The 16,574-nt window shown below is 41.0% G+C and overlaps 1 protein-coding gene across 2 annotated transcripts; it reads right to left on the reverse strand.

The window, feature by feature from the left end:
- Positions 1-396: 396 nt before the first annotated feature.
- On the reverse strand, positions 397-11,856 carry MGARP (mitochondria localized glutamic acid rich protein). Of its 2 annotated transcripts, none has more exons than XM_060089213.1 (4): positions 11,706-11,856; positions 6,995-7,098; positions 2,259-2,352; positions 397-787 (listed from the first exon to the last, which is right to left on the reverse strand). In XM_060089213.1, the coding sequence occupies exons 1-4, from the start codon at positions 11,785-11,787 to the stop codon at positions 486-488; spliced, it is 582 nt and encodes a 193-aa protein (XP_059945196.1). In that variant the 5' UTR covers positions 11,788-11,856; the 3' UTR covers positions 397-485. The 2 variants fall into 2 exon arrangements, with proteins under 2 accessions (XP_059945196.1, XP_059945188.1); XM_060089205.1 differs by having other exon boundaries at positions 397-928.
- Between the last annotated feature and the right edge of the window lie 4,718 nt (positions 11,857-16,574).

The following is a 16,574-nucleotide window of genomic DNA, read 5'->3' on the forward strand; positions in this document are numbered from 1 at the left end:
ATAACATTGCAATGTTCATGTGCTGTTATATGTGGGTATATTAGTATATACTATTTTTACAGATAAATATTAGTGAATAAATATAGAAGCACTAAAGATTTTCCAAATTTATTTAAATGAGTTCAAATCAAAACTCAAGAATCTAGATTTACATACATTAAAGAAAGGTAAAATTATAGCAAAATTAAAGTGAATGCAGGTTGTATAGATAGCTCAATTCCTATGATATAAAATTTAAATCCACAGGTGAAACTCTTTAAGCTCTTTACATGTCATATTCTGATCCCAGAGAGTAGAAAACTATTCAGCATGCAAAATCTCAAATCTCTTGATCCTGAAATCTATCAGCAGATACCCCAAATCCTCAAGGCACATTAACATTTTCTAGAAAAGAAGACTTTTTAAAATCTAAGGTTACTGAAACTACAAAAACACCTATCAGACCCTCTGTGGCATTTTTTGCCCAAGTGTCAATCAGCATGAGATTAGCCTTGGGCTGAGGCGGCCTCAGAACAAACACTGGCTTCTTCCTGTAAATCAGCCCCAGCAGAGGATTCTGACTCAACTGGAGAATTTTCTTCTAGTTCAGCATATTCACCACAGCTTTCGTTCTCGGTTGTACCTTTATCACTATCGATGGCAACAGCTTCATCCCGAACTGCGCTGGTAACCTCTGACGTGGTTTCAGTGTTGACCTCTGCGGTTTCTCCCGTCCCCACATCCGTCACCTCTGACCCAGTTTCAGCACCAGCGGCAGTGGTCTCCTCGGCAGCAGCCTCCACATTGTCTGGACAGGGGGAAGCCTCTTTTACGACTGCAACTGTAGCACTGGGAAGCTCTGCAGAATCCACCACCGGAGCTTCCACTAAAGGTACTTCGGGGGTTTCTGAACTGGCTTCCTCGGCACCCACAAGGTTCTCTTTTTCACCTTTAAAATTTAGTCCATTAAGCAAACTATTAATTTAAAGAGCATGGGAAGACGGTGAGACACTGTGCAGTCATTTAAAAAAATGAGACAGACCAATAAGTACTGATATGACATGGTCTTCAAGGTAGTCTGTTCAGTGAAAAAAAAGCAAGGAAACGAGCTATGTATACAGTATGGTATTATTTGTGTTAGGACAAAAGGAGGGTAATATAGTCCTAGAGAGTTATATTTGTAGAGACCCTCTCCTGGAGGACACAAAGAAACTGGTGTTATTGGTTGCCTCTGGGGAGGTACGAAGGGTCTGCTCTTCTGAAAACCCTTTTGAATCTGTTGAACTTAAGAAAATAATAATTTCATGTGTATTATTTATTTAAATACAAACCATGAAAATAAACAGGCAATGTGTCATGTGAAATAGCATGGAAAAGTAGCTAACTTACTAGCTGAGAAGCCACTAGTCCTCCCTCAACCTCAGTTTTGTCATCTGTAAAATGGGGATATTAATAATATCTACCTCATGGAACTATTGGGAGGATTGACTGCAATAATATGTATGAAGAGGGGTTTAAAACCAAGGAAGTGCTATGGAAGTGCTGTATTTTATCATTATTACAATCAGCCATCTCATGATTATATTCAACAATGTTTACTAATGATATTCTGTTTCTTATTGTTCTCATGACTAAAAGGTTAAAACTGGTCCATGAGCAGCTGTTTTCTTTGTCCCTAAATAGTGATCATGGTATTTGATAATAATGGCCTTATAGCTGAGATGGAAAAAAGTATGGTTTAAAGCAAGCAGTTTAAGGCAAGAAATATACATTAGGGTGAAAATGTCAAATTTCTGTTCTTACAAGTTGCCATTTTATCAGTCGGATCAACTGAGGGACTCAGTAGACATGACTGAATCTACTAATGTCACTGCACACAGGTGGTCTTAGCCAAAACTGAAACAAAATTAGTTTCATGACTTAAAAAAAATTAATGAGAGAAATGAAAGGTCAAGCTGCTGAGAGAGACAGATACTAAAATTATGCCTGCATGAATGGAAACCTGAGTAGGGGAAAAGTAATATTACCACACAAAGAAGTCAAAGCTGCTGGTCAGCAGTTTAAAAGTACAATGTTTTCATTTACCAAATGCCCTCATCCGAAACCTCTAACAATATTCTTTAGGCTTTGGTTGGACTTTTCCTTTCTGAATGAACTTCTACCGAGAATCATTTTGGATTAAGTTAGTAAAGAAGCCAAAAACAAATACTGTCCATTGCTAGACTAAGATAATGAAAATTAGTGCCTCAAGGAAAAAGAAAAGAGTAAATTCACTTTACCTGGAAGTGGATGTAACTCTGCTTTGGTTTTTTCTTTCAAATTCGTTATATGATCACTGTGTTTGGCTTTCTCTGATGTGATTCTCTTGTAAGTCTGAAAGTAAATGTGTGCTTAAGTTTATTTCTTGAGCTCTAAGATTCATCATGCCGAGTTTAATGCTATCTACAGTTCAAACAGGAGAAACCAATACACACCGTCTACTCTTTTATTTCCCCTCTGGAAATCTTTGTCAATAAGTAGAATGCTTTAAAAAAGGAAAGAGGGCTTCCCTGGTGGCGCAGTGGTTGAGAGTCCTCCTGCCGATGCAGGGGACACGGGTTCGTGCCCTGGTCTGGGAAGATCCCACATGCCGCGGAGCGGCTGGGCCCGTGAGCCATGGACGCTGAGCCTGGGCATCCGGAGCCTGTGCTCCACAACGGGAGAGGCCACAGCAGTGAGAGGCCCGCGTACCGCAAAAAAAATAAAAATAAAAAATAAAAAAGGAAAGAAACAAATGTTCTAACAGAGGTCAAAGATAACTGAAAACACACAAGGTGGATAGATAAAGACCAAGAAAAAAAAATTATGCTAGAATCAAAATATTCTGACAGGCGTTTATCTCAGAGTAATGGAAATTTATATGCACACAAAAACCTGTACACAAATGTTCATGGTAGCTTTATTTGTAATAGCTAAAAACTGGAATCAGTCCAGACGTCCTCCAACCGGTGAATGGTTACACAGACTGTGGTACGTCCATGACATAGGACACTACTCAGCCATAAAAGGGATGAACTATAGATACAGGAAACAATTTGGATAAATCTCCAGGTAAATTATGCTGAGTGAAAAAAGCTAATCTCAAAAGGTTACACACCTTAGGATTCCATTTATGTAACGTTACTATTATTATTATTAATTTTTTTTGGTAACGTTCTTGAAATGACAAGAAATACAGAAATAGAGAACAGATTAGTAGTTGTCAGGAAGTGGCAGGCAGGGAGGGGGAAAGCAGGCGGGAAGTGAGTACAATTACAAAAGAACAACACATGGGACCCTTGTGGTGATGGGACAGTCTTGTCTCTTGACTGTGGTGGTGAATACATGAATCTACACGTGATAAAATTGCTTAGGACTAAATACATGCACTTGAGCGTACACACACACACACGCACAAGTGCATGTAAAGCTGGTGGAATCTGAATAAGGTCTATGGATCGTATCCATGTCAGTTTCCTGGCTGTGATAGTTTTATAGTTAGCAAAGATGTTGTCACTGGGGGAAATGAGGCAAAAGGTATATGAGCTCTCTCTGTATTAGTTCTTATAACTGCAGGTGAAACTCAATTCTCCCACAATGAAAAGTTTTCCAAAAGTCTTCCAAAATGACCCATTTGTAGACCCCAATGAAGATTCCTTAAGTCAGCTAGGTTTAATCATTAAAAGCAGTAATATGACTGGCCCACAGGTTACTTGAGAAACAAAATTGGTAATAAAGCTATCTTAATCTTAGATACAATGTGCAGGCCTCCTTTCATTTCAAAATCAAGTAGTAATCTCTGGCCTGTATTCATATTAGACCATGATATTTAAAAAATGAAAATCTCACTAGATAATATTGTTTATATTATCTCAGCTTAAAAAACTGTTGGTAGATATTTCTCTCTTAGTGGCAGGTAGGATGACAGATTTTTAAAATTTGCATATTTATATGTAGTATTTTCTAAATTTTTAATCATCATAAACCATTAACCTCATTAAACGTTATCCTATGCAAATTACAAACCATTTTATAGTATGTTAAAATTAGACTGTGAAAATGGAAAACTCCATAAGCTCAGGGGTGGAAATGTTGCAAAAGTGGCCCTTGAACAAACCCCCAGGGTTTGGTGAATTCTGACTTGAATCATCTGGCTTTGAAACACACAGAGCAAACAGGATCAGCAGGAATGACAGTCAACATTTTTGTATAAAAGCAGGGAATATTTTCCTAGTGGGGTGGGAGCTCCTGACTTGTACACTGAGTCAGCACCCTCAGTTCTCAGTACAGTAAAGCTGAACCTGTGCCCAAGTTCATGTCCCTGAAATGGCCATCCCAGCAGCAACATCCCTAGGACATTAGTCTTATTATTCAAGGGGCTAAAACACAATTTAGCTGCTAAAGCAGAATCAAAGAGATATAAGAATAATTCACAACTCATGTGTAACCCAGAGGATCTAGCTTTTTCAAATCGAACATAATCAAGCACAGAGTAGAAGGAAGGTCTATTAGAAGAGAGTCTCAAAATTAGACTTTGAAGTTATTTCCAAATGATATTTTGTATTTATTAAATGTAAGCATCTAAAATCTACCACAACTTTTAGAAACCAGTCTGGCATTTTGTTCTTCCAAGATACCCAGACCCTCAAAAAATGGAAGTGACCTGGGCCTTTCTCAGATTTTCAGAGGCTCTGGTAGTAGATTTTACTTGGAAATGAAAAAGTGCTCTTGCCTAGGGAGCAACTGTGGATTCAATTCAGATAAACCTAATATAGAATTTATTTTAGTGCAGGACAAGGAAGGGAAGGGGAGGACTAGAATATGGGTTTCTGAGTGCCTCAGTTTCTGTATTTCCTCCTGAAAGTAGCCTAAGATTCTTGGGAATGAAGACATTCCAGATTAAAACTACATAATCTTAGAGGTGGAAAGGGATTTAGAGATCATCACCTTGTCCAATTTCCACTCCCACTGTGAGAGAACAAGGCCAGAAAGAGCTCTCAGGCGTAGCCAGTTTCTAATCAGCCTGTTAAGATTGCTTTTGCAAAGGAAGATTTAGCGGACTACAGAGGTTCATGTCTGGCACTGGTAAACATGATTAGAGGTGTAGTGATGTCCAGATGAAATTCAGTCTTCCAGCTTCCCACATAATCACATGGCCTAGTTTAATCTGTTTTCCAGTGGCCTATATCCAACTATAGTAGCCCTGGGCAGTGAATTCAATATTAAGCAGTAGGAAGATGGTAAAAGCAAAGGAATCTGGGTATGAGTGAAAGCGGGTAGATTAGTGGAAGACAATAATATAAGTGACATGTTTGAACTTTCCTGGCTTCTTGAGGCTTTCACATTTTTGAAGAGTAGAATATGTATTTTGGTTTCATTACCTACATAGTCCTATAAACTGCTCCTAGTTAGGACTAAAAATCTCTTTATGCATATTTCTGTAAGGTCAAACCAAAATGTAGTGATTGTGTAGTCTTATGGTTCCTGAAGAATATATACTTATTCTACTTTTATTCATAATAAAGATTAGATTTCAGTTTAGAAAGTTTATGACAAAATGAGGAATGATTCAAATCAATAGGATTATTTATTTATTTATTTATTTATTTATTTATTGGCCACACAGTGCAGCTTACGGGATATTAGTTCCCCAACCAGGGATTGCACTGGGCCCACAGCAGTGAAAGCACTGAGTCCTAACCCCTGGACCTCCAGGGAATTCCTAGAATTATCTTATTAACTCACAAATGTTTCTTTTTTTTTTTTTTTTTAGCTCCAAAATCATACTATTAAAAGCTTTGTTTTATAGTGATTACTTGTGGGGACTGGATAAGGAAGACCAGGGAGGAAAACATTCTTTTGATTTTATATATGTCTATTTTGAATTTTTAAAAAATATATAGATAAACATTACTTTTAAAAAATAAAAGTAAATATATAAAGCTAAGGGGCTTCCCTGGTGGCACAGTGGTTGGGAGTCCGCCTGCCGATGCAGGGGACACGGGTTCGTGCCCCGGTCTGGGAGGATCCCACATGCCGCGGAGCGGCTGGGCCCGTGAGCCATGGCCACTGAGCCTGCGCATCCGGAGCCTGTGCTCCACAGTGGGAGAGGCCACAATGGTGAGAGGCTCGCGTAACGTAAAACAAACAAACAAACAAACAAACAAAAGCTACTAAAAAACTACGGAAACTCGCGGGAGAGAGGGAATAATGAATGGTTGGAGCACGGTATTTTTAGGGCAATGAAACTATTCTGTGTGCTACTGTAATGGTGGATACATGTCAGTATATATTTGTTAAAACCCATATAATGTACAACACGGAGTGAACCCTCATGTAAACTACAGCCTTTAGTTAATAATAATGTATCAGTGTTGACCCATCAGTTGTAACAAATGTATCTCACTAAAGCAAGGTTGTTGATTTGGGAAAGAGGGGGCAGAGGGGTGAGAGGAAGTATATGGGAATTCTCTGTACTTTCTGCTTATTTTTCTGTAAACCTAAAACTGCACCAAAAAATAAAGTCTATTAATTTTTTTTTGGCCGTGTTGTGCAGCATGGGGAATCTCTGTTCCTTGACCAGGGATGGAACTCTCACCCACTGCAGTAGAAGCGTGGAGTCTTAACCACTGGACCACCAGGGAAGTCCCATAAAGTCTATTAATTTTTAAAAAGTTTCTCTCTCAAAACAGTTCTTGTCAAATGTTAATAATAGGACCTACCTTAAAGAATTGTTGCAATAATTAAATGAGCCATGAGTCTGTCACGTGGTAAACACTCGAATGTCAGCCATTAGTACTGTTAGTATTTATAATAACATTGTTTTTAATGAAAGTCATCCATAGTTAGTGGTATTAAGTATTTTATACTTAAAATTTTTTTTCATAATCTTGTATATTTAATTAATCCTATGTCTTGATCTTGACATTGCTTTGAGTTTTACCACAGGTTGTAAAATATATGAATTCCTGAGCACCAAGGTTATTAAAACACTTACATAATATCCACCAGCACTGACTGTGACACCTACAACCAGATAATAGATCATATTTGATCCAGATGATCCAGGGAATTTGTTAGATGACATCCAGCGAAGAGATGCTAGGAAAACAAGTTTAAACACAGTTAGCTCCACCACGGGCAAAACTATTTTAAATGATTACATCCAAAAAAATTTTTTACCCCTCAGTGAACCTAGAATCTATTAACATCAACTGATTTTAGCTTAAAGGAATACAGTATTACAAGGTAGGGTAATAATTCCACTTGACATTTTCTTAATCTAATTTGATAATTACTTATGAAACCTGTCATCCTGATGCTTCGCATTATGCTTTTCTTGGAAGGAATGCAGACGTGGGTAAGGAGAAATGACAAAGCTTTAAACAATTTTAATGTCAAACGAGATGCATGTGAGCAAAAGAAATCCATTTATTGTATATTCTACACCACAGGATTCAATGGAAAGATTATTTTTACAAAAAATGAATTAAATACATTTGTGCTTCAAATTTTTATGTTAAATAAAACATTTATGTTGAAACGCAACACATTTCTATAAATCTGTAATGCAAATGTAGACATAGAAAGAAACTTTAATTCTTCTAATATAAAACCTTTAAAGATGGGCAGATGGATGCTTTTTAAAAATTTTTTTTAATTTATTTTTTAACATCTTTATTGGAGTATAATTGCTTTACAATGGTGTGTTGGTTTCTGCTTTATAACAAAGTGATTCAGCTATACGTATACATATATCCCCATATCTCTTCCCTCTTGTGTCTCCCTCCCACCCTCCCTATCCCACCCCTCTAGGTGGTCACACAGCACCGAGCTGATCTCCCTGTGCTATGCGGCTGCTTCCTACTAGCTATCTATTTTACATTTAGTAGTATATATAAGTCCATGCTACTCTCTACTTCGTCCCAGCTTACCCTTCCCCCTCCCCGTGTCCTCAAGTCCATTCTCTATGTCTGCATCTTTATTCCTGTCTTGCCCCTAGGTTCTTCAGAACCTTTTTTTTTTTTTTTAGATTCCATATATATGTGTTAGCATATGGTATTTGTTTTTCTCTTTCTGACTTCCTTCACTCTGTATGACAGTCTCCAGGTCCATCCACCTCACTACAAATAACTCAATTTTGCTTCTTTTTATGGCTGAGTAATATTCCATTGTATATATGTGCCACATCTTCTTTATCCATTCATGTGTCTATGGACACTTAGGTTGCTTCCATGTCCTGGCTATTGTAAATAGAGCTGCAGTGAACGTTGTGGTACATGACACTTTTTGAATTATGGTTTTCTCAGGGTATATGCTCAGTAGTGAGATTGCTGGGTCGTATGGTAGTTCTATTTGTAGTTTTTTAAGGAACCTCCATACTGTTCTCCATAGTGGCTGTATCAATTTACATTCCCACCAGATATAAGCTCTTTTAAGATAAATGTTGCCATAAGGTCATATCTAAAATAGAAGGGCAATTTTGTACAAACTAATAGAAACAGAGTAAGGTACTGTATTATTCTATTTAAATATATTAACTCTATAGTGCTAGAATTTGTATATACCATATGTTATGGAATTGAAATTTTTATAATAGACAAAGCTAGAAGAAGCTTAAAGTTCATATAGCTCAAATTCTCTATTTTAAAGATAAAGAGGGACTTCCCTGGTGGCGCAGTGGTTAAGAGTCCACCTGCCAATGCAGGGGACACAGGTTTGATCTCTGCTCTGGGAAGATCCCACATGCCTAGGAGCAACTAAGCCCGTGTGCCACAACTACTGAGCCTGCGCTCTAGAGCCCGTGAGCCACAACTACTGGACCTTCATGCCACAGCTACTGAAGGCTGCGCACCTAGAGCCTGTGTCCGCAACAAGAGAAGCCACTGCAACGAGAAGCCCACGCACCGCAACGTAGAGTAGCCCCCTGCTCGCTGCAACTAGAGAAAGCCCGTGCGCAGCAACGAAGACCCAACGCAGCCAAACATAAATAATAAATAAATAAATAAATTTATATTTTAAAAAAAGATTATAACTGTAGGGACTTCCCTCGCGGTCCAGTGGTTAAGGCTCCGCGCTTCCAATGCAGGGGGTGCAGGTTTGGTCCCTGGCTGGGGAACTAGGATCCCACATGCCGGAGGTGCAGCCAAAAAATAAAAATAAATAAATAAAACAAAAATAATCTTTTTAAAAAAGAGTATAACTGTAAACACAACACACAAGGTCCCTAGCCTCAAAAAAGAGGGAAAAGGGGGCTTCCCTGGTGGTGCAGTGGTTGAGAGTCCGCCTGCCGATTCAGGGGACACGGGTTCGTACCCCGGTCCAGGAAGATCCCACATGCCGTAGAGCGGCTGGGCCTGTGAGCCATGGCCGCTGAGCCTGCGCGTCCAGAGCCTGTGCTCCGCAACGGGAGAGGCCACAACAGTGAGAGGCCCGCGTACCGCAAAAAAAAAAAAAAAAAAAAAGTTTTTTTAAATAGGAAGAAATAAGAAAATTACAGAGGTTTAAGTAAAGACAAATACAATTATGGCAGAGTTATTTAAAAGAGTAATGAAATGGGAAATAAATATTTGGTAAAGATTAGACAAATTTTAGCATATTCATAAATGTGAAACAGATATTTTAATTTTTGCAGAAGACTGTCTACACGAGAAAATATTTACACTATATTAAGTGAAAAGTTATAGCAAAATAATCTTTACAGGACTATCCCAGATTATGTACATTGTGGAAGCAATGTACATAAGAAAAAAAAAATGTAGGAAGTGGGGAAAAAAGGTCTGGAACACCGCGTACACTAAAAAGTAGATAAATAGTGGAATTCACTAAGTGGTAGGATTACAGGCGACTTCTATTTTGTCTTTCTGAGTTTTTTCGGTGATCTACTGTAAACCTAATTTATTTATTCATTAAAATTTTACATTTTTAAAAGCAAAAACCGGAGAACAAAATTTGATGAGGCATGGTTAAAATTTTATCCTTCAAAAAACTGAAACAATTTCATTTTTCATCCAAGTTGGAAGTACCAATACAAGGTTAATGTCCATGACTGAAGCCAAATTTCCAGTCAATAACAGTTCTGAAAATACATAAATGAATCAATACTACAAAAAAGTAATTAGATGAAAATGAGGAAAAGACCAGTACTGCTACAACCAGTATTGCTAACTACCTGTTTAGAATTTTCAAACTTCTTTTCTTTTGCCCTAAGTTGGGGAGGAAATTATTTGAAATATGTGCAGCTACCAAAAAAGGATGTGTATGCTTGTTCGTGAGGACGGCAAGGGTTGCGTTCAGAGAGCTCGAAAGGCCACGGTCAGTGCCTTTTCCATCTCCCCACCCCCAATCACAACAGCCCTGTTATCTTCTGAACTCTCAAAGGAATGGCTTCCCCCTATTTCACCAGCGAAAAGTCTGCTCTGTCTTACTCGGCATAAAGATCAAGGAAAACGAAGACTCCTTATTTCTGTTACTGGAGGCAACTTCTTCTCAGTAGCATTTTAAGAGAAAAATAAAGCTAGTTACACATACCTTCCTTCCCTCCCACCATCACCATCACCACTGCAGTCCTAATCATAGTGGAAACAAATTGGCCATGGAATTTTCCGCGGGAGTCGTTCTCTTTCTCCCCGACTCCAATGCAAGCCTTAGCAAGTGGGGCAAAGTGATGAGAGAGCTAAGAACTTTAAACGAGGTTGTCTAAGAGCTGGCGCCCCAGTCAGGGACGGAAAAGAGAAGGAAGATGCGCGACGACTAGGAAAGAGCCGGCTGGGGCAGAACTGCCCGCGAGCGCAAACCTGGGCGCAGGGCCGCCGGCGGCTGGCAGGGAAAATGCTCTCCTGCTCACGCTTCAGCACCTACGATGGCCCAGGCCCTAGGCTAGGCGCTTTCGTGTGTATCAATTTTTATTTAATAAGCTTCCAGCTCGCACTGCCACTTCCCCTTCAGGAAATTCGCTCCCTTTCCCCGTGCTTTAGAAAATCTACAGGTGATGGATACAGGGGGGACGCAGCCCAACAGCTGGAGGGCTCCAGATCTCTCTGCAGCTCCTAAGGAAAGCATTTCGAAGCCCCTTCCTCACCGGGGATGCCACGGCCCAGGCTCGTGGCTGCCGAGTCCTGGACAGGTCTTGAGTCTATTTACTCAAGAGCATTTACCCAACTTCTACGGGGCCGGCACTGCCTTCCGCGCACCCTGCCGGGCCCGAGGACCAGGGTCCATCTTCCCACCCATTCCTCTGCTTCCTCGTGAAGTTGGAGAGCGCTTTGGGCCCTGTATTAAGACAAGGAGTAAGCTTTGCCGACTTTCGCCAGGCACTTTTCTAAGCGCTGTTAACTATATATTAACTCATTAAAACTCATTAGTGTCCCCATTTTGCAGATGAGGAAACTGAAGTGAAATCACTTGCCCAAGATCAAGATTCGAACCCAGGAAATCTAGTCCGGATCCAGAAGCCGCGCTGGAAAGGCACCCTACTTCCAAAGTCTCCAAGAATTTCGAGGTGATTTCCCGGCCACCCTCCCCCCTCTTCCCCGCCCCCCACCATCCCCATCCCTATCCCCAATCTCAGGCTTCTGCTGCCGGGGTTGGCTTTGGCCCACGAAGGGCAGGCGGGAAGCGGGGCGCCCGCGCGATCTCTGCGCGAGGAACCTGTCCTCCTCAGGCTTGGACGCCGGGAGAGGCCCCCCGGGCCAGCGCCTGCGACTCACCGTCCTTCCGGAGCGGCGCGGGGCCTGGGGGCGACCGCAGAGGCAGCGCCAGGGTCTTGGAGACCGCCCTGCGGAGGTACATCGCGCCCGGCTCCCTGCACTCCGCTGCCGCTGTAGCCCCGCGGTGCTGCGGGGCGCGGGGAGCCCTGGCGAGCCCCGCCCCGGGGAGGGGCGCTGACCCCTGCCCGCCCCGCCCCGGCCCCGCGGCCCCGTGGGGGACGTGCACAGGGGTTGGTCGTGCGCACCGTCCTCCCTCAACCCAATCTGCAGGCTCTGTCGCCTTCGCCTGGGCCCGAGAAGCTGATGGTGGCATCTCGGGAAAGGGATGGAGAACCGAGAAGTCGCCGTCATCTGCCTGCCCTGTACTGTTCCAGTCAGTGGGACTCAGAGCAGGCTGGAAACGTCTCGGGACTCGCGTCCGGAATACGACACAGACAGGATTTATCATGCCGTGTGCAAGCTGAACCCGCTTTCTCTCACGCGCTCCGCTAGCTTTCCTTGGAGTGGAAAGGGTAGCTGGAAGTTCCCTGGAGATGGAGAAGGGGTAGCCTCAGCCTCCCATGAGTGCTCTGGGTGATGTTCAGAATCCCAAGAAAACTCCTGGCTAATGGCTGAATTTCTAGGCAATTCACGATTACAATGACTTTTAAATATAAACTCCAAAAATGCTGCATATTCCTCTATGGGATGTGAAGCTAGTATTTCCAAATCAACTAAAAACACTGAATTATTAGTTTCTCCCTCCAGATTTCAATCACTTGCCTCATTGAGGTGACAAGAATCTGTCATGGTTTGAATATGGACACCAATAATTTACGCTTATAACATTTTCTAAGTGATTCATCTTTGGAAGGCACCATTTCCTACTATTATAACCCCTTAAGTATGTTTGGCACTTGACAGTTTATAAAGCACTTTCACATAATTTTCTCCTTTAATTTTTATTTCATCCCTCTGAGGAAGGCGGCAATTACTCGGTTTAGCAAACGACCAGGTGGTGGGGAGGAATTTTCAGGGACCGATGGTTATGATTTTTTTTTTAAAGGACATGAACATAGTCCTTCAAGTTCCAAGTTCTCCTGGCATGTTACAGGCAAACTATTTGCTCATTTGCTAGGTGAATAACTAAACACTCCTCAGAGGTTCTCGTTCTGAACCCAATTCTAATAATATTTAATATATTCTCATTTAAGGAGTACAAGCCAATGATCAGAACTAGGTTTTTGATGCTCAGTCACTAGCTATTCCTAGTGATTAAACCTTAAGAGGAAATAGGTAATCTGTGTTAATGAGAGGTCAGATTTAGACTTCCAAGCCCCAAAGGGGCTAGACCCAGACCCTCCACCAAGAAGTTAGGTAGTCCTGAAAGTAACAAAATGCAGATTAGTACACTTGCTACCTTTGCCCAGCATCAAGTACACGTCCTAGAATGAACTGCTAGCAGCTAGTACAGACTGACAAAACAAATCAAATCAGTGGGGAGAGCTCCTAACCACTTCCAATTTGGTGCAGCCCAATTTAAAATTAAAAGAGAAAACAAATCTGTTTACCACTACAGCTCATTCTTTTTTGGTCTACTTAAGGCTGAATTTTGACTTAGTTGCCAGGGAGAAGAAATAGTCAAAGGCAGTAAATGCATTTTAATGAGTATCCACAGGAGTAAAATGTGGATAACTCCTTTATTCATTGTGTTGTTGTCAGCTGTAAAGCACATTAGGTATAAAACACACTCAGCTAGTTGGAGAAGGCAGTGCTAGACTCTGACTTCCAGCCTAAGCCGAAGCTCCAGGCTCCCTTACAATGTTCTGATGCCTCTCAGTGCGCACATGATAGGATCCATTATAGTCCACCATCTCATCATATGGTAAGGTCCAGCGGGGAGTTTATCATGTCCTCTAGGTTGGATGTGGCCATCCCAGCTGGCAAAGGCAAGAACTGTGAGATAAATAGTGCCACTTCTCCAGATCCCTTTTCATCTTAGCTAAAAGCTCATGCCTCTTGGATCAAAGGGAATTTGCCACCTACTCTACTGCTCCTGTAGGATATGTGGCTTTCCATTTTGATGTCAAACTCTTCCCACATTTTGATGAAACACTTCCCAAGAAAGGACATGCCTGTGGGGTGTCAAATTCCCTCTGTAGCAAGCTGTTTCTCCAGAACCCTGAAAGAATTTTAACAGTAGGTCTTCGCTATACAAGACTCTGTTAAGGCTGAGATAGTAGTTTCCCAGCTTTAGTCACATTGTTTATAATGCTGCCCTTGAGCACATCCTTGACATTTTTCTTGGTCTTGTTGGGAAAACAAGAACTTAGGGTTAGAGTTAACTTGGTTTATCTAAGATGATCTCCACCTAACTGTGATTGTTGACAAAGACAATATTAGTTTTGAAAACATATTGTAAGAGAGGGAGCTCACGAAGCTCCCTAACCACTGGCAATATTAGTCATACTTACTCAAGGCTTAAGTTCCATATAATTAAAGGCAATTTTCAAAGACTGAGTGATTTCCTAGGCTCCACAGAAAGCTAGAAACAGCTTTGTTTTTATAAAAATACTAAATCCCCAAGCTATAACCTGTACTTTCAACAGATCAATACGGATATAAAGTGAAACAATTTAGAAGAGTATCTAGGAAGACAAATTGGAAAGCAATTTGAGAAAGTGCTGATAAGCATGCTTTTTTTTTTAACATCTTTATTGGAGTATAATTGCTTTACAATGGTGTGTTAGTTTCTGCTGTATAACAAAGTGAATCAGCTATACGTATACATATGTTCCATATCTCTTCCCTCTTGTGTCTCCCTCCCACCCTCCCTATCCCACCTCTCTAGGTGGTCACAAAGCACTGAGCTGATCTCCCTGTGCTACGTGGCTGCTTCCCCACTAGCTATCTATTTTACATTTCGTATGCATGCTTTTGATGGCCTAAAATATTTCGATAAAATGAAGGAGAAAGGGCAATCAAGATGGTAAATTCTTAAATTATTCTTGGAGGTTCCTCAGTACTCTTCCCATTTATTCACTTTCTCTTCTGTAGTAAAATAAACATGACGTTCCCTACCCCTTCCGTATTATTTTCCTAAGGCTACCATAACAAATTAATACAGACTTGGATGGCTTAAAACAACAAACTTTATTCTCTCACAGCTCTGGAGGTTAGAAGTCTGAAGTCAAGGTGTGAAACATGTAGGCGAGAACCCTTCCAGCTTCTGACGTTTACTGGTAATCCTTGCTTTCCACATGCATCACTCCAGTCCCTGCCTCCATCATTCCTGTCTTCTCCCTGTGTGTCTGTGTATTTTCTCCTTGGAAACATACCAGTCACATTGGGCTAAGGGCCCACTCTACTCCAGTATACTCACTTTAACTAATTATATCTGCAAATACCCTATTTCCAAATAAGGTTACATTCTGAGATAATGGGGGCTGGGACTTCAACATATCTTTTGGGGGACCAAAATTTAACCCATAGCAACTTCTTATACTTAAAACTGAGCTCCTATAGCTTGTTTTTTTTTCCTACAGCAACTTAAGAAAATAATTTAATGACTATCTCACAGATACTGAATCTGAAAAGGTCTGATTTTGATCTAATAAAAAACTTGACAGCATTTGACATATGGTTTTGTCTGTATCTTCTTTTTTATGGAAATTCTTTTACATTATTGCTAAAGGAACCATCATTTGACCAAGATCTTCTTAGGAGTTGTGTACCAGAACAATTCTTGTTCAGTCCAGCTAAAACATCTCAGTTTAAGACACTACTGACTGCAGCCTTCTCTTTACAACGTGGGCTGGGGAAGAGACGGTCTGTGTGCAAAGGAAATAAAGCACATAACGCAGGAAGCAGAGCCAAGAGCAAAAGTCTGGATAACATTTGAATTCCAGGCCCCAATTATTCCTGGGCTCAGGTGCATGCCTGTTATAGCAGTCTGTGAGTCACTCTGTATCCTCATAACCTTTTTTTTTAGTTTAATATAATTTGAGTTAGGTTTCAATATTCAGCTTAGAAAGCACCTTTCACCAGTGCCCCCATGTGGCACAACCCTAGGAGGTGCCACTCAGCGTAACCTGCATCTGTTCTATCCGATACGGCAGCCCCCAGCCCCATGAGGCTATTTAATGAAAAGGAAATAAAACTAAAAAAAATGCAGTCACATTAATCACATTCCAAATGCTCAACAGCCACATGGGAGTAGTGGCTACTACATTGGCTAGCACAGGCAGAACATTTCCATCATTGCAGAAAGTTCTTTTGGACAGCCCTAGTCTTCATGAATGACTCCCCCTGGAGTTACAGAGGCACAATCAAGATGCAAGTCCACACAGGGCAGCTTTATTTTCAAGGCCTGACATACAGTAAATCTTGCTTGTTAAAGCTGTATTTTATTTCCTACTAAGGTTATCAGTTTCCAGAATTTCAAATGTCTTAAGAGTCTTCTGTTCCCTTTAGGGATGTGAATTTTAAGTGTCTCTTTTAGGGTAAAGTTCCTTGAACTGGGAGTTGATACCTGACTTCTTGGTCCATTACCATGTGACAGTATTAGTTTCCTACTGCTGCTATAACAAACTTAGTGGTTTAAAACAACACAAATTTATTATCTTACATTTTTGTAGGTGAGAAATCCAACATGGGTCTCACTGGGCTAAAGTTAAGGTGTCAGCAAGGCTGTGTTCCTTTCTGGAGGCTCCAGTGTAGAATTTCTTTGACTTCTCTGTCCCTTGGCTCTTGGCCCTCTTTCATCTTCAAAGCTAGCAATGGCCGGCTGAATCTTTCTCATATCACACCACTCTGACACATACTGGTGCCTCCCTCTTCCACTTCTAAGGACCCTTGTGATTACATCAGGCCCAACCAGATAATCTAGGA

This window comes from Mesoplodon densirostris, chromosome 1 (assembly GCF_025265405.1).
Source record: "Mesoplodon densirostris isolate mMesDen1 chromosome 1, mMesDen1 primary haplotype, whole genome shotgun sequence".
NCBI lineage: Eukaryota > Metazoa > Chordata > Mammalia > Artiodactyla > Ziphiidae > Mesoplodon > Mesoplodon densirostris.

Coding starts and splice junctions, on each gene's coding strand:
- MGARP (XM_060089205.1), bottom strand. CDS start 11,787: ATGTACCTCCGCAGGGCGGTCTCCAAGACCCTGGCGCTGCCTCTGCGG. Junction 7,099..11,705: donor CGCGCCGCTCCGGAAGGACG/GTGAGTCGCAGG, acceptor TTGTTTTCCTAG/CATCTCTTCGCTGGATGTCA. Junction 2,353..6,994: donor TCAGTGCTGGTGGATATTAT/GTAAGTGTTTTA, acceptor ATTTACTTTCAG/ACTTACAAGAGAATCACATC.